At 40.4% G+C, this 22612-nt stretch overlaps 1 protein-coding gene and 1 pseudogene across 1 annotated transcript in view; one reads left to right on the top strand and one right to left on the bottom strand.

The window, feature by feature from the left end:
- Positions 1-1038: 1038 nt before the first annotated feature.
- LOC140926087 (uncharacterized) lies at positions 1039-9826 on the top strand (annotated as a pseudogene).
- Positions 9827-12614: 2788 nt separating this feature from the next.
- The window catches only part of LOC140926086 (uncharacterized), a 35132-nt gene continuing 25134 nt past the window's right edge, over positions 12615-22612 (bottom strand). Inside the window, exons 14-23 of the mRNA XM_073375884.1 lie at positions 21514-21654; positions 20751-20888; positions 19589-19726; positions 18261-18293; positions 17826-17951; positions 16980-17063; positions 16184-16342; positions 15487-15584; positions 14445-14589; positions 12615-13912 (exon numbers count right to left, since the gene is read on the bottom strand). Coding sequence (XP_073231985.1) covers positions 13866-13912; positions 14445-14589; positions 15487-15584; positions 16184-16342; positions 16980-17063; positions 17826-17951; positions 18261-18293; positions 19589-19726; positions 20751-20888; positions 21514-21654 — 1109 coding nt within the window. The 3' untranslated portion in view covers positions 12615-13865. The remainder of the gene's footprint in view (positions 13913-14444; positions 14590-15486; positions 15585-16183; positions 16343-16979; positions 17064-17825; positions 17952-18260; positions 18294-19588; positions 19727-20750; positions 20889-21513; positions 21655-22612) is intronic.

Here is a 22612-nt window from a genome sequence, read left to right as displayed (position 1 = left end):
AAATTCAATCCATAGCCAATTACTAGTGAAAATTTTATAGCGATCGGACCAGGAGAAAACCACTTTTAAGGCGATTGAAAAATATCGGTATGGTCTCTGAAAAACTGTTTCGAAACACGTTAAGCCTGAAGGAAGTATATGGTGGTGGAGGAAAGGAGAAAGAGAGGAAAGGTTTCGTTCTCGCAACTTCAAGTTAGAGGGATTTTCGTATGACCTTGAAAAATGCTTTCGGTAAGTGTTCGTTATTTGTTTTATCAGCCAACGGATGAAGGGATGAAAATATCAAAACATGGCCTCTTCGTTTTCCCGCCAAAGAAAACCCTAATATGGAAAAGGCATTGATCGATTGGCCAATCGTGTTGCAGTATGACGTCAAAGCGAAGTATCGGTTGATTTCTAGAAAGTTCTTGGGCATGAAATTTTTTCACCCGAGCGTTCGCTTAACCAACCAAAAGCCACACGCGTTTGTATCCGTTCGATACGAATCAAATCGCTCTATTTCCGTTAGTTTATTGTTTCTGTTTTGTTCGCGCGCTTTCATTTCAATGTCATACGAAAATCGCTCTACCGTCTTGAGACAAAGCCGAGACGGCAAAGCCAAGAATGAAGAAAAAAATCGAAGTCGAATTTACCGTAATCGGATTTGTAAGAGCTCTTATGACCGCCCAGCTCGTAAAAGTTAAAAAAAATGAAGGTCTCAGCAGATTCATTAGCTTAACAGAGTCAGAAGCTTGAGAAATCATAACATTTCCATTTTCTTTCTTTCCTTCTTCGCTCATGATCGAAGAGCGTGGCTACCTATACACCAGTATGCGGGTGGTTTCCTGAAAAATGTCAATAAAAACCAAAAAGAATTAAAGAAAAAAAAAAACAACGGGAAAAGAAACAGAAGAGAAATAAGCGAACAGGCTATAGCTAAAAAAAGTAACAAGAAAAGATTACATCATTCTTAACCTGAGGCTCAACCTTTGGCTTAACCTCAGGCTATTGTGGCTATTTAAGCAGGTGAACTTATTTATTGACTGCGCCAGGAAGACTATGAATACTTTTTCAGAAGAACACGAGCCACCTAGCAAAGATGTTGCCGCGGCAGAAAGTGCTTCGCTTTGTGAAACTCCAGAGCAAGAACCTCGAAAACAAACTTTGGTAGAATGTGGTTATTCTTTACGCAATTTCGCCACAATTCTGTTTGCCATCATGAGTGTGACAGGACAATTAGCTCAATACATTTCACTTCCATTGTGGGTAGGCAGCACATCGCAGTCAACGATCACATCTACAGATCAAACGAATAAATGGAAACTAACAATGGATAGTTATTTTGTAGCGTCATTTGCTACTCTTTCGTTCGTAATAGTGTTTGGCTTTGTTGTATTGTGCTGTAAAATTGTTTGCCCAAATTACTTGCCGGTTACAGACTGGAGCTATTGCTGTTTGCTTCTCGTAGTTGGTTCCGTTCAAGGATTGGGCGCTCTACTTGTTGTGTTTTCTAGCAGTGGGGAAAAAACACCTCCTTATTTGCAGGCAATTCTTGGAAACTTTAGCATTCCTTTAACTCTGCTGTTTCGGTAAGCATCGAGTATTATGGGTATTTTGCATGAGACACTGAGTGTTGACTCCCTCCCTAAACTTCCGGAGCTGGCTTCTTAAGGATGTTTTTAACTGTGAAGAAGTCGGAGCCGGAGTTGTAATCAGAGTTTTAAGAGTGCTAATGACCTAGCTGGCAATAGTAAAAAATATAGAGTATTCAGTTGAGTCATAAGCTCGACAGAATAAGGATCGCGAGAATAAGAATATTTCCATTTTCCTCCGTCATCTCGACAATTGACTCCATCGCTCAAGATCCAAAGGCGTGGTTACCTGTACGCCAGAACGCACGTGCTTATCTGAAAAATCTCAATAAAAACAAAAACGAAATGGAAAAACAAACAAATGAAAGAAGAAGAAGGGAAACAATAGATCAGGCGATTGCTAAGCAAAAACAACAACAACAAGAAAATCGGCTACGTACTTTCGCGTCAACTGCTTTCAGACATTTTTCAAAACAAAATGCAGTATTTTCTCCGATTTTGCCACATGCGAAAGCCGTGATTGCTGCCTGTAGAACACAGTCCTTGGAGCAGGGGAGATAATTACGTCACAACCCCTGATGAAAAAGGAAGGCGTGGTAAAAGATTGGGAAACAAGGTAGACTGGATTTGGAAAAATGTGTGTGCCTCTGAAAAATTCGTAGCTACTCCTTTGTTCTTTCAAAAGGGTAGCACGTGCCAGTTATATTTACTGATGATCCTGTGGACCTCTTCAAAATAAAAAAAGAATCTACGGTAGAAATCACAGTTAGATTGTTGGACTCACAAGCAAAATCAGAAGAATAAACCATCACATGGCTTGTTCCCGCACTTTGTGATTGGTCTGGTTCTTTGGCTTCTGTTTAGCCTGCGATCAAGCTCTCCGGGGGAGTCTGTCGGCGGGTCGTGAGAAGGAAGGAGAGCTTGCAACTACGTCTCTGCAATTTGAATATCTGCGTCGAAATCGATGCGAAATGCTGATTGGCGGAGATGACTTTGGTAATGACGTCATTACCCTTTGCACGTGTTTTTCAATGTTTGTTTACATTCGCGCTCATTTCAACTTCGCGCTGATTGGCGGAAATCTGACATCTCAGTCGACGGGGAGCCCCAGGGGAATTCGAGTTGGAATTCAAATTCCAGAGATGAAGTTGCAAGCTCTCCTCCCTTTTTAATTTCTTCCACCGCCGACAGAGCGCCCCGGAGGGCTTGCTCGCAGGCTAGCGTCTGTTTGACGGAGCTGTGTCATGAATTTTATCAAAATTCTGTTAATTCTAACGGTGGGAACTTGCCCCCAAATTGAGTCGAACATAAAAATAACTGCTCAAAATATTTTAAGAAGGTGTAAATAACATAATCTGCGAAAACATGCGTTTCTCCACGCTATTCGCCGCTTGGATGTTTTCGCAGTCTAGTAATGTAAATCACACAGCAAATATAAAAGGAACGAGGCGCGGTTGGACAAACTTTCACCCAAGAAGATTAAAACGGATTGCAATTGTGGGTTTTTGAAAACTTGTCAGCCGAACAGTTTTTCAAAGTTCATTTTTGTTGTTTGTAACGTTTCATATAATGCTTGGGAATTGCGAAGTATATTTCTTTGACAAGAAGCTGTGATTTTGTCCTTTACAAGTAGTTTCTCGCTAACGTTAAGTTCAACATAGCGAATAAGAAAGCATAATTGGCAAAAATAAAAAATAAATAAATAAACTAGACGACAGCTCTGAGACAGCTCCTTAAAGCACTTTAAAGACTCCTAAGTCACTTTGTCATAAGCGGAGTCGACTAGTACAGTCAACTCTCTTTGTAGCGGACTCTGTAGGGACCTCTAGTTAGTGTCCTCATTTGCGAGTGTCCGTAATGGCGGAAGTTTATTTCAGTCAAACATCTCAAATATATTTTTGAGGGGATTTAGCTGCTGTCCTTTTTATCGGGGTGCCTGCAAGGCGAGACATGACTGTATCATAATGGTTTGCTCTTCTGATTATAACTCCATCTTAGCTAAGAAGCGATCTTTACGGAAAAGATGCCAGCTCTGAAGTGGTCACTAACGGCTCAAGGGATAGGGACGGATAGGTAGATGCTTATTGAAGCTTGCAACCCTCCTACTAATAAACTTTGAGAGTGTGGTATGAAAACCAGCAACAAGCTAAATCCTTGTTTATTGTATTATGTAATCAATTACTGGATTTTTTTTCTATTTACGGGGGTATCACCTTATGGGAGCCGGAAGGTACGGTAGTCAGAGGTCAGCTGTGTTGCATACCCAGGAAAAGCTGATCTAACTGAAGTGATGCCATCATGCAAAAGACTGGGAATTTTCTCGTTCTTTATAGGGGTCTCACTTCACTCTTTTGATGATATGGAACAGTTTGTTAAAATTGTTACAATTATTTCGATATTTAGCGGTTTTCTGGGCTCTCCTACTTATAATTATTATCATTTCTTTTTCCAGGTTTCTTCTTTTAAAGAAGATTCCCACAAGAAGAAAGCTTATATCTGCTGCTATTATTGTCCTGGGTCTTTTCATTTGTCTCATCCCAACAATGTTTCCATGGATAGACCCCGAGGCCTCAACAACGCATGATTTGGGAGGGGAGACTGGACTGGCTAGAATCCTCTGGCCTGTAACTTTCATGGTTGGACTTGTAAGTAAAACACTTTGATGAATTATTGCTGGAATAAGCAGTACTTTATTAAAATCCATGGAGAGGTCTTTGGAGACGCTTTCATGAATAAATAAACAAACTAATAACTAAACAAATACAAATAAATAAATAATGAATGAACGAATTAAAGGTGTCGAATATTAATCCACAGTATGATCTTCCTCACACCATTCCTGATTGGATAACTGGAATTTGGAAATGTTAGTTTAGAGGAGAGGGAAACCGGAGTACCCCGAGAAAGCCTTTTGAAGCAAAGGTCGGAACCAAAAACTAACACAGCCCACATGAAACCAGGGCACGGTGGGAATTCTTTTACATGTACCTACACAATACCACCCTTACACTCCTTTTACGATTGTTTTGCCAGTTAGAGGGGGTCATTGACAATTACTTTTACTTTTCTTTTTGGTTAGTGTAACTAGATTGGTTTCCCTTAGGCTTCCTGGCCATTAGCTTTTAAATATTTAGAACTTCTAGTTTTTGTACATCCTTCAAAAATGGCAAACCAATAAACTGAACTGAACTGAACTGAAGATATCTATTACAGTGCAACTACTCGAACAACCTCGTTCCCAGGGTTCTCTCCTACCCGCTCCGTAGGGCGGGTAGGAGAGAACCCTGGGAACGAGGTTGCTACTCGAACTAGGGCACTTGGAAGAAGATTGTCCAATCACAACGATTTCTAAAACAAAAGATTCTCTATTTTTTTTTTTCAAACAGACCAACTGATAAGAATCATAAATTTGAGGGTTGGTTCCTGAGAGGTCAGGTAAGTTCAAACGGTTTCAAAGTTTTCCAATGCAATGGTTGTATAGTTGAATCTTGAATTTTATTGGACCATTTGCAAAAAAAGAAAAAACTTGAGAATCTTTTGTTTTCAAAAATTTTTGGGATTAGACAATCTTCTTCCAAGTGACCCGGTTGGAGTAGTCACACTACTATAAATGTATTTTGCTCTTGCTGTTTTGTTTTTCCTTTGAAGGGAATTTCAGCTACCTCCTTTATTGTTGAAGAGAAAGCTGTTAAAATGAGAGAAAATGTTGGCCACAATTCTCAAGCTAGCTTATTGTCTGTCTTGTTCTGGACCTCATTATCACAATTTCTTGCTTTGTTGCCGTACTATTCTGGACTGACATTATTCCAGGCTTTGGACATGCAAACAGCATACATGAATTCATTGGGAAGTAAGCCGCTACTGGTATATAACTAAAATAATAACTGCAATCATTGTAGCGTCGCGAAATGTCGGCTGTTTTCTTAGGCTACAACTACTTGTGCAAGTACTAAGAAAATACAGCAAGTTTGCCGGAGCTAAAAACATTGCATGAAATTGTGCGAATAAATAACACTTATCTTCATATTTTAAGTCTTTCCGTAAGTACTGTCACCTTATGAAAACAATCAGCCATGTTTTTAACTGCATCCTGTCTGACCCACTTCTAATACTGCACTGATACTGAACGAGAAACCCGAAAAGAAAAGATGGGCTTTTCAATTATCTGTAAATGATTTCGTATTTAGCCATAAAAATTAATCCGTACGAGAAAGTAAGTACTCTGTTCTAGTCATCGATTGTCTTTATTTTCCTTTTTGGGGATACTATTAAAACTCTAGCACTGGCAGACTGGATGTTCTTCACTAGAAGACTTTGTCATCCTTCGATTTGTATAGTTTCGCTGTTCTTTCTATGTTTTTAGGCAGTAGTTTGGCTCTTTCTTCGAAAAAACGTGTGAAATTACGGCCTTTTTCTCTGCAAACAGCTACTTACGAGCCGTAAAGTCCGGCCAGGGCTTAGAAGTTACCGTTGCCATTTTCTGCAGTTACCCTCTACCTTTACTGTCTTATCTCATCAGTCTGACATCGCAAAAGATCTTTCAAATTTTATCAACGCTGGTTATGAAGAATTAGTCGGGGTTTTAAGCCATTCAAAAACTGAGAATTGATTGAATAGACCTTGTCACAGTTTTCGACGCCATCTTGACGAGTAGGCAATCCCTTGAGAAATTACAGTGTTTGTATGAGAATCTAATGTTGAATAATTTCCGTAGAACGGCTGTTCTGAAAAAAACATGAATTGTAAACTAATCCTTCAGTCCTAAGGATTCTACTGGAAAAATTTGAGGGCGTTACATGCGCTAGAAGACCTACTAGAACCACTTTTTAAAAAATTGTATTTATTTGTTTGTAAGAAAGTCCCGGGAAAAAGTTTAGACAAATATATGGAAAAGCTAAAACAAGCCTCTGGAGAAATTTAAGCATAGGTACGCCCCAAACGTTTTTTAGTACAGTCCTTTGTTTTGTAGCTTTAGTTTACAAGTCATTTTTTTTTTCAGAACAGCCGTTTTACGGAAACTATGTTATATATCACCGCGGTTTGCTTTTTGTTCCTTCTTAAGCAAAGACTGCCAAAAAACAAGAGTAGTATATTTGCGATCTACTTCTTCTTATTGTTTTCTATCTCTTTATTTAATACTTTATAGCTGGACTTTTGGATTCCAGTGCGTGTTTGGAGGGGCAGGTTGTTCCCGCTGGCCAGGTGGACTAGCATTTCTGTTTATCTCAGGCTACATCATGAAAGTCTGTGGCTCAGCTCTGCTTCTGCGCTACTCCGAGGGAGCAACCTTGTTAGCTATTGTCTTGGTGAGAGTCCTTTACTCATGTTATTTTAGGCTAGCCATAATGCAATACATTGTTATACGTGTTCTACATCTTGAGCAATCAACGTGGCTTTAAGAAAATCGATTTTTTCTTATTGCTTGAAACAAATTCTTTGACCATTCTATAATCGCTTCAAAACAAGAGAATATTCATTCAACTCGCGCTTCGATCTGAAAGCGAAATCGGTTGTATTTTTTCTACCTATTGACTGACTAGCATGGATGTTGCTAAAACGAAGAAAGGGGAACGGGGAACGGGGAACGGGGAACGAGCAAGGGGAACCGGAGGATGAAAATTGGGAACAAAATGAAGTTGTTGATAGGGATAGGTTTCAAGTTAGGTTTTGTTTCCAATTTTTCATTTTCCCGTTCCCTATGCTCGTTCCCCGCTCCCCGTTCCCCGTTTGAGTAACATCCTAGCTCTGGTATGTACTGGACGAAAAAATGGATTCACTGGCAACGGAGTCGGGATTGGAGTCGTAAGCGGAGCCGTAAGAGCGCATATGACCTTCTGAACATCAAAAAATGGGTGTCGCAAGGGGAGTCATATGGGCAACGGAATCGGAGTCGGAAGCAGAAGCGGAAGGACAAACCAGTCACAATGCACGTTCCCACGCTTGGTTTAGTTTTTCCGCTTCTGCTCGCGACTCCGACGACCCAGTTTTCATTTGATCGTAAACGATGGAATCGTAAGCGGAATCAGAACGCTGTTTTCACTATACCGTAAAGTTCTACGCTTCTGATTACGACTCCAACTCCGTCGCTAGTGAAAACCAGCCTCATAAATTATTGGCAACATTTACCTCCTCAACCCCGTGTTTTTGGTATGCAAATGTGGCATTTACCATCTTTTCCTTAGATTTACTCCTAAGTTTCTACATTTTTTGCAACATATTTTTCACATTATTGCAGCATTTGAGGAAAAAGAACAAAGATAGGCTGTGAACATTTGATCCTTCTTTTGCCTAACTTTTATCATAATCACCAGTTCGGCCTCTTCCTTAGTACGAAGTAGTCGCGGAATTTCCCAATTCAGTAATCATCCCCATTCCCAAAGCACACCTGGAGGGTCGGGGGCTGTCCTTGGTCTGGACTGTCACCCACGACCACTTCAGCATGCAAAAAACTACCACGGCATCCTCCTACCGCCGTAAATCTTGTCATCATTAAAACACACCACCCCGTCGAGATAAGAGGTCCAGCAGGGGAAGGAAGGTACTACTCGGTAACAGTGCAACCTCGTTATAACCGGCGAAGGGCCAAGGACTGGCAAAATATGTTCGCTGTAACGAGGTTTCGTTATATCGAGGCTCTTTTCCTTATACAGTAGAACCTCGATAAGACGAACCTCTATATAACGCAGTCCAAGGTATAGCGAAGGATATTCTTCTCCCTAGTATTGGTAAAATATAATGAGGAAAAGAACCTTGATCACCGTATAACAAAACCTCGTTATAGAGAACATATTTTGCCAGTCCCTCGGTCCTTCGTTATATCGAGGTTCTCTTCCTCATATTTTACTATTATTGGGGTGAAAGGAAAGAACGTTCGTTTTACCAAGGACTGCGTTAAATAGAAGTTCGTTAAATCGAGTCCACTGTACGTTAAACCAAAGAATACTTTTTTTTAACTTCAGTCACTCTGTACCCCCCTGTGTTTTGTATTCTGGACGTTATTTCAGGAAAAACCTTTTCACTGGAACCCGACATTACACACAAGTACTTGGCTGAGTATTACAGCCTTGCTGATTATGGTTCCTGCCGCTTTTATTTACAACACAGGGTGAGTGTACATGTCAGCTGACCTACTTAGTTAAAATTAGGCACCGAAAGTTTCAAACAGGACCGTACCAACGTTGTACCTTTTTAGTAGTTTTGGTCACAACCAAATAAAAAGGTTCTATTATATATACGCTGTGGTGCAAATGCTATGTGCTCTGTGATTGGTTGTTGGTTGTATGATTTTTTAGAGCACATACCTTGAGTAAACTTTCTAGGTGGGTAAAAAAAATATGTAGTCACGTACACATTCACATGTACTACTTAAACTTACTTTGAGCGCGCTACAATAATAAAATTATAAGTTGAGTACTGCATTGATCGCTTCTATAATGTTACTAGAAATAGGTGAATCGTAGAAAGAAAGGGAAAGAAGCTGATAGCCGGGGAAAAGAAAATATGTATATACCGTTATATATTTAAAAAAAAAACAAAACAAAAAAAAAAAGGCTACGAAGTAGGATTCAAACCCGCACCTTAGGCTCGAGGCGACTTCACCTTACCACTTACTCACTACTACTAAGGATGACCAGGTAAGCCAGGTGTAAAAGCCATTGTTTAAGGCTTTTTCGATGGAACTTTCGCCGGCGAACGCCTTTCAAAGCTATTCGAGCAGTATTTAACACGAATTCAATGGTATATTTCAGGAAAATAACCACGCTATTCACAGTAAAAAAAAACAATGTAAGCGTATTTCATGGCAATGCAACTTGTCTGCAAAGTAGGAGGCAAAAGTTTTCTTACCTCCGTCTATTTTTTTTCTTACCTTCGCTCGAGCACGCGCCGCGGCTTCGCGAGATTAAAACAATTAGTTAATGATTCAGCAGTGCGTATGTCGAGATATTGAGCCCTTGGGAGGTTTGGAGAGCACTCAAAAGGCTAGCTGGTTGCTCTAGGCAGCGCCTCGAACAACTCTTACGCCTGTTTCGTGCTCTCCAAACTTCCCGCGTGCTTAATGTCTCGACATACGCACTGCTGAAGCATGAACTAATTGTTAAATATTGACCTTCTTTACCTCTCATCATCAAACTCTTTTCCTATGAAGGTTTATTAGTCTGGAAGAGCACTAAAAATATTACTATTTTTTCCTTCCTTTACACAGAACACCCGAGAAAGAAAGACATAGACAAGACGTTACCCCAACTAATCATTGAAAGAAGTTTATAATACTCTTAGCTACTGACAACTACAATCGGCACAGCCACCTCTCTACAACGGTCACTTTCTTCTGTCCCCAAGGTCGCCGTTGTGGAGACGTTCGACTGGAATTCAATTCTAAACTTGATTTCTATTGAAAATTACCATGGAGCTATTTTCTGACTTAAAGTAAATAAAGCCGATTTCTTAATAGTTTTTTTTTTTCACTTACGTTGGGTTACTCCAGAAAAAATCCACACACCCCACTGGACTGGGACCCACTGAGACGAAAGTAAATATTCAGGAGTGTGGACTGGAACTAGTGCACCAAACCCTCTCGGTCAACAGCGCCAGCACGACGTTCGAGGTGTGTGAACGACCTGTCAGCTGCCCCAGGCCGCCGTTGCTGACTATACCGGGTAGCACCACGAAAGGCTGTCCGGTATAGTATGCACATTGCCTGAGCCTAAAACACCACCCCATCCTCCCTTCCCTTTTATCTTAAGGTCTTATTCAGCGGCCCCCACCATCAATAGGCTGATTTAGCAACAGCACGAGAACGTCAGTTGACGACGGGAAAGCGCGCGGAAAGGACTAAACGCGACTTCCGCTGCCCAATTTGTCGCTCTGCCATTGGTCAAGCCAGTTGTTGATTTGTGCGCGCCGTCGTCAACTGACGTTCCGGTTCTGTTGCTTAACATAATGAAAGTATCCGTAGCTGGTACTAAATCAGCCTAATGTTGCCGTTAACAGTCCGTCGCTAAATTCTATAACACCACCAACCTCTTTCCCAGGGTTGTCTCTTGCTTCGAGAAAGAACCCTGGTTGCAGCGGGTCACGTGGTTCCCAAAATCTGGGAGAAAATAGTAAGGGAGGAGAAGAAGAGTAAATAATTGTCACTATGACAAAAATTACTTGGTCGGGGCCCGAGAGGAGTTTACGCCTTGTTTATTATAAGCTGACGGCAAGGGCCATTGATAATGTCAACAACACCCGAAAAAATAGTATTGCATAATCCAAGCTCCTCATGTATAGACTATGAAAAAATATCGCGGACCGGAAAGACTGCAGAAATATTTTCCAGGAGCGAAATTTATTTTTTCTTTCCGCGGCAGAAGAAATTTGTGGCAGTCCGCTACCCGAACTTGAAACTTTTTCGAAGCTTTTATGAGACCATGCGAGATACGTCTAACAAGCTACAAGAATTTCGAACTATTTTTTCGACAAAGTCAGGCTGGGATTGAAATGCACTTTAAAAGAAAGATTGAAATATCATCTTCTCCAGTGACAGTCAAGAATGCAAAATCAAGTTCAAATGAGGTAAGTTGCTTTGCCTCCAAAGTTATGTCGTCGTAACTAAACATCGGTTTTGAAGTAAGAATTTTGTCCCTACCCCAGATAAAATTTTATCGTCCAGTCGACAAAATTTAGAGGGGACCTACCACCTTCGCGCAATTTATTGACACACATTTCGCAACCAGGGTTTTCTCTCGAAGCAAGAGAGAGAACCCTAGGAACGAGGTTGTAACACCACAGGCGTTACAAACTCAATATATGAGCGCATAAAGTCTACTTAGCATCTACTTTAGACCTTATTACGACGCTGAAGACAGAATAGCAAACCAGTCCAAATCGATTATAAATCACACAGGAACGCAAAATACAGCAAAAGTAAATATAGTCATTCATTCTTTGCTACACGATAAGCTAAGATAAGGCGATATTTTTTTCGATTTTATATTTTTCTGATATAAACACTATAAAACGCTAAGTTACGCAATAAGAGCAGAAGTGTTATTTTTTTTTAACATGCGCTCAAGACACCTGTGATACTGACACTACAAGGATTAACCTCGTCCCCAGGGCTTTCCCCTTAATAAATGGGTTGGGCGCCCGCCCCACCCATCTATTAAGGGAAAAGCCCTGGGGACGAGGTTGTACAAGGATTAAAAGCAACAGCAAAACACTGTGTGGAGTAAATAGAAGATACCTGACTCTGTTTTCACAGACATAGCTTTATTCATTAAGTCAACCTAACTACAAGTCATACGAGCCGTATGCGGCTTAAGAGAAAAACATAATGATATAATAAATAAATGAACTATACTGATGCGAGTAGAGATTGGAATCTACCACGTTAACTAAGTTACTGTTTTCACCTTTCGGATGAGTTCTGCGCTAGTAGAATGTTGAAAAATTCTTGATATTGTTACGTTTACTATACTGCAATGTATAAGATTAAAAAAAAAAAAAAAAAAAACGGGTATAAGCTGAAAAAGCGATATAAAAAACTGACAAAAGTGGAAAACCTTTTGTTATAATGGGACTGCGCGTGCGTTATATTGGGTTGGTGATATTATATTCAGTCCGTAATAAGAATTTCTTCCGTACCTAAAATAATAGATAGTATAATACACCTTACATTATCACTACAGTAGAATCCCGTTTTCTCGAGCCCTTGTTCGAAATTCCTATAATTCGATCCAAACCTGATTTCGGTCCCCTAAAAAGTCAAACATATTTTATCCCCGATTTTTCAAACCTCCCGATAATTCAAACCAAAAAGCAAAACAAAACACGGGACTCAGGGGCCATGATACTCCGGATTTCAAGTGACAGGGATGATCGACGGTGTTTTGGGGGGTTTCGATTTCGGGATTTTTTGGGGTAGGAAAATTTTGGCAAGTATATTTTGGGTAGCTTGATTTAAGAAGAGATTTTTTAGGACATTCAAAACTTATGTTTCTATTTTTCGTGTTTTATCATTTAACGCTTTCTGGAAATTTTTTATGGCTCGGAAATTCGGCATGGGATTTGTGGGGGTTTTGATGGAAGCCCTAGGGATTTTTCTGGGTTTTGACTTTGTCCCTCATTCGATCATCCCTGTCACCTGAGATCCGGAGTACCCCCCCCCCCCCCCCCCCCGGAGACGGGATTCCACTGTATATCACTGTATATCATTATACATCGAGAACGATAAGTCTCTTTGAACCGATGATCGTTAGAACAAAAATAAATACTTGACTAGAATTTAAGTGTTCAAAGAAGTACGGTAGATTCTCTACTAAGTCGTCCCTATTTCATATATAATCTCCCTTCTGAACCCTTTCTATTATAAAGAAGAAGGTTATGAAGCCCTCTCCATATCGATCGGTGCCGCCATTTTTATTGTTACAATTCAACTCTTTTACGACAGACTATTCTAGATTGTATGAAAGTGGAAATGATCCTATCAGTTGAACAAATAACCTAAGCGGTTGATATATTATGCCGGATATATTCACTAGAGTGAGGGATAGAGTGTGTTAGATATATTGCTAGAGTTTGTTGTAAAGTATGTAATTGCCCGTTTCCAGTACACAAATAGAATACCACAAGAGAGTTTAAGCAATTCTTCTCTCTATTTAACCTGTCAAATGTATTTAAAATAAATAGTTCCCAGAGGCGAGGGCTGAGCCAAACTTTTACAAGATAAACGGCATTTCACAGCAAACATTGAACATAAAAAGCCTCATTTAACTTATGAACGCTATAGGTTTGTTGCAGTTGAAGGGGGAAACATGATAAAATTGAAGATTTCAAAACTTTTTTAGCCCGTTAGCAAATAGAGAGCTAGAGCAACCAAGAGGGCAACAGCGGCGAAAACATCACTTGAGTTTGCACTTTTTCAAAATTCATAGCTCTTCTTCTATCTTATTCACTTTCTCGAATAACGACGATTTTTTCTGGAGTTGAATTCTAAAGGACTGTAAGCAAGTTCAGAAAAAGATAAAGGAAATGGTGATCTTTTGTCCACTGACATTCTCCATAAAACGCGAACTTAGGATCGTCGCCGTTTCGCCGTCACCGTCGTCGTTGCGTAAGCTCGCTATTAAGACTTGACTTAAGTGCTGGACCGCACCTTTTCCCGCCACTTTTCTGCATATTTCCTGCCAAACCCTCGAGCCAAGCAGCCAGCGGAAGCTTCCCCAGAGAGTGCGCTTATAACTTGCTTTCTTTACCACATACAGTGTGCATGGCTTGGGATGCCTTGCCCCTTTTTTCTCCTCTAGTTCGTTAACGAAACCCTAACATTGGCGGTGGTGTTTTAGTCTTTTCATAACCTGATGAGAGAGCAATAAGACATGCTCATGTACGGTATTTTAAATTTCCGTGGTCAAGATAAAATAAAATGGCGAAGCAGTTATTTCATTTTAGTTTTTTTTTAATCACGATTTTGACTAGGGGCAGAATTGAATCACATCGAAAAGATCTCTATAAATTCGAAATAAATTGAGAAAAACAAAGTGATAGTTTTAATGTTTTAGATTGTAAAATATAGTAGACCATCATAAAATTATTTATCAACAAGTCAGAAAAAGAAAATCCATTCAAGTGCATCTGTCTTTTTCCAACACGCGAGACAACGCGTAATATTTCGAAAGCACAAAAAGCGGGGATTATTAAACAGTTAACCAGCGCAATTATAGTTTTTCACCGTTTTGCCTTAGAATGAAATATTATAATTAGCTGAAACCCCGCAGAGGACAAAACGTCAGTAACAACATAGTCCAGAATGAATCCAAAAAATAAGGTCACAGAGGCTCCTGGGCTAAGTAGAATGATACAGCACCGTTACAAGATCGTAGGCCTTACCTTTATTCCTACTACAGCCGTATACTTCCACTCTCATGCATATATTGTTGAATGTTCTAGGGTAAAATCGCACAAACCTAGCTTGAATTGGACGGATTAATTTGTTCACCACAGGAGTAAAATTATCGCAGTTTCCAGGTAAAACCTACAAAACAGACGTATTCAGGTTAGGAAGATTCCCACTTTCATAATCAGGCTCTCTCTTCTTCCTGTCCTCTCTCACCAAAAGGGGATAATGAGACATTGTCACATTATGTTCTCTTTGTTACTATTAAAAGACTTCGCGCTTTTTCAAACTTTGACACCATGGTCCAATTCTCTAGGAATGCCAAATGACGATAATTTCCTTCGAATTGAATTCTTGCTCTGAACCCAAGTTTAGATCAAGAAAGAACAATTCGTCGTACGTCATAATCATGTATTCAAGTCCTCCATGACACGTCACATAAGAGAACAAATTTCTAGTCGTGGCCGTGGATCGGATCGGAGAGATGGTAAAGAAATGTACCAAAAATGGTTAGCTTGACGTGCAGGGCTTATTAATTGGACGTTCTCGTTGCAGGCGCCGTTGTCATTGCTAAAGCTCACTGATGTCTCGCCCTAGGAAAAGCCTTCCACGCCTGACTCGGCCCCGGTCGTGTCAAAGTTGTCTCTAATCATTAATTATTTACTAGGGAAACGCTTGAGTTATGCGCGCGGAAAGATGGGAAAAGAGCCCGTTCGTGTCTTCCACGCCAAATACTAATAATGAGAGACGACTGGGGACGAGTCAGCTTCCACGCCGTCTAGACTACAGTTGATAACATTAATACGGTGAGCGTCAACTCGTTGGCAAACTTAATCGGTGGTTTTCAGCCAATGGGGAAATGAATTATTATAAGAAAAGGTCTTTGAATGAATAACAGCATATACTGAATTAGGCTTAAAAAGAGAAAATGTCAAAACATAGGACACTGCTTACTTGCTGTCTACTAACCGAGCTACCCAGAGGACTTTAGTAATGGGAGTTGCTATCTTACAAATCAGATGATCATCATCTTACCCTGAATCGTCCATCCTCTTTGTACTTGTTCCAACGCTGTCCGTCTTTACTGAATGCTAATTCATATGACTTTACATGCTCAAAATATTTATCGCGGCCTGCCAGATGAAAAAAATACCGGTAAAAAAGTAACTGTTAGGGTGATTAAACGATCAGAAACTAATTTAAAAGCTTCTCAAGAAAGTGACTATGTAAATGCTAAATGTCAAACCTTCCTTTGTTCGTTCACTATTCGTCACAGTGTTCATTCACCATTTTCACCTTGTTTACCCCCCAAAATTTTGCATAAGTTTTTAACCATGGTTTCTAGTTTCTCCTCCGTATTACAGTCGTCCCAAGAGAAATCGAAGACAATGCTAATGTTATCCTACTACTTTTTTGCCATTCTCGTTGCCGTCGCCGTCGTCACTGTTGTGATCCAGAAATTTTGCCACCATGGTAACATGACGTCACATTTCTCCTCTCTATTCAGTGTCTATTATAACTTCATAACGAATTCGTTGTCCCCCATTTTGAGTTATCAAATTGTAAACAGCATTTCATATTCATATTCATATTCAATATTCAAAACTGGATGACAGGCTGACGAGAATTAAAAAAGGGTCCTATAGAGAGGGTTCAGAGCCACCTTAGTTTTAGTAAGTTAAAAGTGATTCTAAACTAGTCCTCTTAAACCACATGTGGGGAGCATCTTTACCTTGTGTGGCAACAGCAGTAACAAACTTTATCTTTCCCAGATCAACTTGCAGCCAATGACCGTTCTGTTTGTCTTTAGCGCACCATCCTCCAATTCTCCTCTGATATCGATTGTCTTGTTTGTAAAGTCGTGCATTGTAAGCACCAAAGTCCCATCCGCCTGTAACCGGAAGTAAAAGCACAATTTGTCAAAGAGGGAAGGATGGAGGGTCTACCTTTTGTAGTCATAGCGGTGCCAGTTGTCTGAGAGATAAAGCGTTAAGAAATCGAGGCGAAGTATATCGAAATCAAATCAGCCGCTGACAATACAGTGAAACCGGTTTTTCGAACATCTTGGGAAAAGCAAATTGGTTTAACTTTTCGGAGGTTTGAAAAAATCGGGAGCATTCGCAAAATTAACGTGTTTCACTGGTGAAAGGAAGTTAGGTTTGATCCGAATTATGGGGAATATCGAAAAACTGAGGGTTTGAGGAATTGGATTCCATTCAGTAGAATCCTAATTCCTCGAACCCTCGCACCCTTGTTGCGACTGTTACCCTTCGTCTGGACGAAAAAAGCACTGACGAAAGAGTTGACCCTCGAAACCTAATCTTTGAACGAGTTTTACACCTGTTTTATCCACAAGTGCTTTGTCTTGGGAAGTCAAGCCAAATACTCTTTAGATATTTAGCTCCGCTCTAAAACCAACAGGGCGTATGTGAAGCAGTTCGACATTGCAATTTTTGATTTCGTTATTTAAATGCCTTGATGGGTTGCCTGATCCATCCTTAATATATCAACTATGCCTCAACGCTGACCTGTCAACAAACTTGAAGATGCTTTGAATGCACTGTCCGGAAGAGTAAAATTCCATCCAACACCCAGAGGCTCTGAACAGGTCCCTGGAAAAGAGAAGGCAAATTAAAGCAAAGAAACAGATTTAAAGAATTAGTTATTTGAGTAATTTTACAGCCTCGCCTCTTTCCCCCGCACCTGCCAAATAAAGTATGATTGACATTATAAGTTTCATCTGGACCCAATTGCTCGAAGGGAGGATAGGGCTATCCACTGGATAAATTACTATCCAGTGAATAAGTATTAAGAAAACCTATTGCTTTATCCCTGACTGGATTGCAATGGTGGATAGCGTTATCAACCTTTTGAACAACTAGGGCCCGAGGATTACTTATATTAGTTTCAAGCAACGAAAAATTCAAGTTAATTGATTTTCTGTGAATTTTATGGGTTATTTTTCATGCACTGTTACGTAAAGTGTCTGTTATTTTGAATACAGTGGCGATCAACTAAAGAGGTCTTTAGACGAAGCTAGTATTGCTGTGAATCGCCATATAAAATTAACAATGTTTTGAAAGCGGTCACAAATTAGGTTTTTTTCTTTTGTTTATTGAAATTATAATTGATTTTCGTGCTATTGAATTTCTTTACGACAAAAGCTCTTCCCTTTCTGTTATTCTAATCGCGGTAAATCATTCCTCTACCTTATCTTGCCTTAAACAGGGCAGTGAAATGAGCAGTTTCTGTCTTAAACATGCTCAGGGTTTGAAGGGCTCGGCGGCAAGTCCCAACTCAAACTTGCCTTAATTGACACTTCACCGCGGGGAGTCTTATCTGAGCTCTGTTTAAGACTCAGTCCGTTTTCTCACCTTCTGGTCTGACTTCTTCTTCATCACATCCCAGAGCTAAACATGTTCTAATACACCGTCTTCTCCATTTTGTGGTACACTGGCCACGCTCAAGAAACTTCTTACAAGGATCATCACACTTAATACCTACAAGATGAAGACGCAAATAGCTCCCTGAGGTTCATAAACCTCATTAAGGGGTACCTTATAGGTTAAAGGCAAGCAGCACGCTGGCCCAGCATCAAAAAACGTTCGAACTTTAAAACGTTTATGATCGCTTGTCTTGCTCGTTTTTCATACATATCATAGCTTTCCTCTTACGTCCTCTTAGAAGGTCTATAATTCGATAAGTCGCTTTCTAAGGAAACTTGTCTTGGTTTCGCAATCCGAACGCATCAAACGTCTAATTACTTTATACCTATGCACTCACGTCTCTTTTCACTAAGTTCTCAATACCTTTTGGTTGTGCCGGTTGAATCTTGACAGGTTCTAAAAAAGAGAAAAGACAAATAAATAAATAAATAATAGAAATACATTTGCAAATCAGGAGTGCAGTAAGGAAATATATTATGATGAGTACCAGATCGTGCCAGATGGGAAGACGCAATAATTTATTGTCTCCATACCAACGATCCTCTTTTTAACTAAAACCTATTGACATCATGTTTAACTATAATAAGTACGTTTTTGGAAAACTTGTATATAATCTTAGTCTCCCCGCAGCCGTTTCTGTCTGTTTTGCTTTGTTTTGCAAGCTTTTCTGGACACAGGCCTGCCCAGAGGGAATAGGCACGAACGGGACTCATAGGTCCCATGCAAGGTGCCATCCCTACCCAATCCCAAAACCCGTAGAGGTTGGCCACACCACCGGGGTCTACGTCCCCTATTCTTTTCGAACAGTAGTGTGGGTTCTTTTACGTCCCACGGTTTTTTATCCTTATCCGAGAAGACTAGAAAGTCTAACCATTTGCAGATGTCATTACAAAGGCAGCACTTTCTTCTCAGTTATTTAAAGACCCTTAGTGTAAGTCCGGCAGGGGTTTGAACCCGCGACCTCACGCTCAGCAGACCGGCGCTCTCCCAAATGAGCTAACCAGGCGGCAGTTTTGTCACGCAACGCTCCTAATGGCTGCGAGGGAGACTAGTGTAATCTGGATTTTTGGATGAAATATCGGTTGTCGTGAAGTAATAATAAAGCTTTTAACGACTGTGCTGGGAGCCCCTTTACCAGTTTCCTCACACTTCTACGTGAATAAATGAACATCCAGACAAAAAATAGCATTTAATAAAGGACTTTGGCTGCCCTCAAAAATGCCTTTAATTTGATTTTTTCTTTAAGGAGCAAGACGGTATGCAATTTGTGACGATTTACCGGCAAAAAGAAAAAAGCGGCATATCCTTTCACCCAAGACAACAAGAAACTGCATGTACTCGTCCTAAGTAAAGTGTAGTACTGAGAGACTATAAAATGCAGTAAATGTTTTTAATATCAGTAAAAATGGGTGCGCTGGGATTAAGGTAGAAAGTTACAGACATCTCTACAAAACAGAAAACCTCCCTAAAATGAGACATCCCGCTTCCCTTTCTTTGTTCGTTTATTTCCTTTGACTCGTCTCCCTATAACGCGGATAACTCTCCAAGATAGAAACTAGGTGCCGATCCTAACGGTGCCCTTTGGAGAGAGTTGTGAGTTGCCTTTTTAACTAAGTAGTCCTGGTAATGCTTTCGTGTGTATCCCCCTTAAAAGTATAATCTCTTTCGATCTCTAGGACTACTGAAGTTACCTTTGGGACATGAATTACAGGCATGCTGACACTTGTCAAGCATGAAAAGGCCTCTGCTTTGACAGTAGCCAAGACCTGCCCAATGTTCACAGTTAGCATCATCCATCTTGTTCTTACATGGCTGCGCTTGTGTATTTTCTGCAAGCATAAAAAAAAAATTGGCAAACTGAGAGGAATATACATCAGGCCCCAGTTGTTCAAAAGCTGGATAGAGCTATCCATCGGATAAATCTCTTTCCAGTGGATAAGTGTTAGCGAAACCAAATGCACTATCAACTGGATAGAGATTTATACGGTGGATAGCGCTATCCAGCTTTTGAACAATCGGGGCTAGTTAAAAATAGGCTAACTTCTAGCCTTGTGCATTCTATTCTCATGGTTTTCTTATTTGTTCATCATATGAAAAGGAGGAGGGAGTCATGTTTTCAACTATAAGGTACTACGAATGTGAAACAGTGTTTCACATAGAGAATTTCGTCCTGTTGTCGTGATTTGCAATTCGTAAAAATAAACTGTTGTGGTAATTAGGTCTCGATTTCCAAAGCTGGTGCACATCAATGATTATCTTTGTTTTCTCTTTATGAATTATTATCACAAACTTGTTAACAAGCCACTATGCCTACTAACAAGAGCTAGAGAAAGTTTGGGAAAAGAGGACTAGTATCAATGCATGCACCGACGCCACCGGTGGTTTCCCCGCGAAATGACGTCTGAGTCGGGAAACGAGCACCGAAATTCCATACTGATTACACATCACTACCCAGATCTGGGTAGTGCTTCTGATTGGATGAAGCAAAATTTCAAACCAATCAGAAGCACTACCCAGATCCGGGTAGTCTCGTGTCATCAGCCTGGAATATCTGCGCTCGTTTCTCAGAAGTCATTTCGCGTGGAAAAAACCGGTGGCTTCGCGAAATATAGGCTGTTTTCTCAGACAAAGGAACAGCCTTTTTGCGTAGATATAGCTTGAAAAGAAGGGAGAAAGGCGGAACCTTTCTTCCCCCTTCCCCCTCCCCCCTAAACTAAAAGAGCCTGACACGAAGGCTAGGGATCAACAGGTGTCAATACCCAATTTTCCTTATAGTTTTGAAGGAAAGGAATGTTTACAGATAGAGCGGTTTTATCTGTAAGTAGGTGATGTTAGGAGCAGTTAATTTCTTACTTGGGTAGCAAGCTTCACAACTAAGCGGGCATTTCTTGTACATGAAGTTGGAATATATGTCACAGTAGCCAGCCTCGGTCCATTCAGAGCACTTTTTATGTTTGTCAATGCACTCAGCGTCTTTGTAACGAGGAGAACCTACGAAGATTACAGCGGGGTATACAGTAAGCATGGCTCGTCTCTCAGTGTCAAGAAAACTTTTGCACAACTGAGTAATAAAAGCCGATACCAAATCATCATCATCCGGCAACGTCGGTGGGGATGCTTTGAACAATGATCTATTCCACCCATTCCAGTTCAACATCGCGTTCGCTGAATCCATCAAGATTATATCTAGGAATGTCATTTCCTTGCATTTTGATCAGGGCCACTTGGTTTCCAAAGAAGAAGGGATTGAACGATCTAACCAGATTTTCCTCAAATATATGTGAACGTCTTAAATGATCTCACTCTTTTCAACTTCAATTTAAAATGTAGTAAATGCAAATCATTAGGAGCGTAAGTAGCAGGTGCAAAAGAAATATTGAGCGTTAGATAAGCGATGGACATGAGGACATGCGCATTAGATACATGAGGGATAAACGCCGTATTCATAAATAGCGGCGGCACGGAACGGTCTGTTTTCGAATTCATAAAAACGAGGCTTGGCAAGAGCGATGGCCGCGAGAGAGGATGACGTGCTTGTCCTCCCTCGCGCTCATCGCGTCTGCTACGCGGGCTAAAAGGAGTATAATATAGGAGTATTCTACTTTGAATGCCTTACTGATTTCATATATTCCATGTTCACAAATATTGCAGCTGCGAGGGCAGTTTGACATCATGTAAAGTGCCTTGATGTGACAGTGACCACGTGCCGCCCAGTATTTACAGAATCTGTGTTTGTCTGTACACGGCGGAGGCATTGCTAATGAAAAAGAAACATTGAACAAGTAGGGAGCTTTAGCAACGACGACGGCGACGGCAAAGAGGACGTCAAAAAAGCAATCGGTTTATTACGCAAAACAACAACTTTGCACGTGCATCATGTTTTTTTGTACATTTGTTTACCGTCCTTGCACGACTACGACGTGAAAATGCCTAATTGCAAGATTTATGGAGGACGTAAACAAGCGACGACGAATCTCTTTTTCGCTCTCTGAACTTGAGTGCGGTCCTCAAGAAATCAACTCTAGGGAGATTCGCCTACACTTGCCATTTTCAGCAAATTGGAATGAACCCGACAAAGATTGAAAAAACGGGAATTCGTTTTAAAACTGACGTTTTCGTTGCAATTGCCGTCGTCGATGCTAAAGCTCCTAAATATCTGTATTGATATCTTTCATAGTAGCATACGAGTCGACGACGATTAAATTTCAAGTCCGCTATGTCCCTAGACTTCTTATCCTTTCCATTGGTTGAATCGCAATCGCACTCAGTATCGTACTGAAAATCTTATCTGAAGTCCTCCTGGGTATCTCCCTGCCCACATAATAATATATAAAAAAGCTAGGAAAGAGTCTTAGTTCGTGAAATCTCCACCCATTCTCCTGCTAGATCCCCGAAAAAAGTTCAGTTGCATAATATCTTACAGTAAACCTGGATGCCTTAAAGAATTTCATCTACAAATATGCACTCAGATTTTTGAAAACTATTTTTTCGTTGGAAGGCATTGATAATTTCGTTTCCTGTCAAATTTCAGAATTACAATCTCAAACTCTGAGTCATTTGTTACCGCGGATTAAACAGACTCACACGACTGTGCTTCTAAATAAAATGACTTTAATTTGGAATGTGAGTGAATGTTACCCTCAGGCCGGTTGCAAATTCCACTTCCATCAAATATTGGAGGGTCTCGGGTTAAGCACCGGAATTTCGACAGTTAT

This window comes from Porites lutea, chromosome 2 (assembly GCF_958299795.1).
Source record: "Porites lutea chromosome 2, jaPorLute2.1, whole genome shotgun sequence".
Classification (NCBI taxonomy): Eukaryota; Metazoa; Cnidaria; class Anthozoa; order Scleractinia; family Poritidae; genus Porites; species Porites lutea.
The sequence above is the reverse complement of the archived record's forward strand: the minus strand, read 5'-3'. Positions and strand labels throughout refer to the sequence as shown.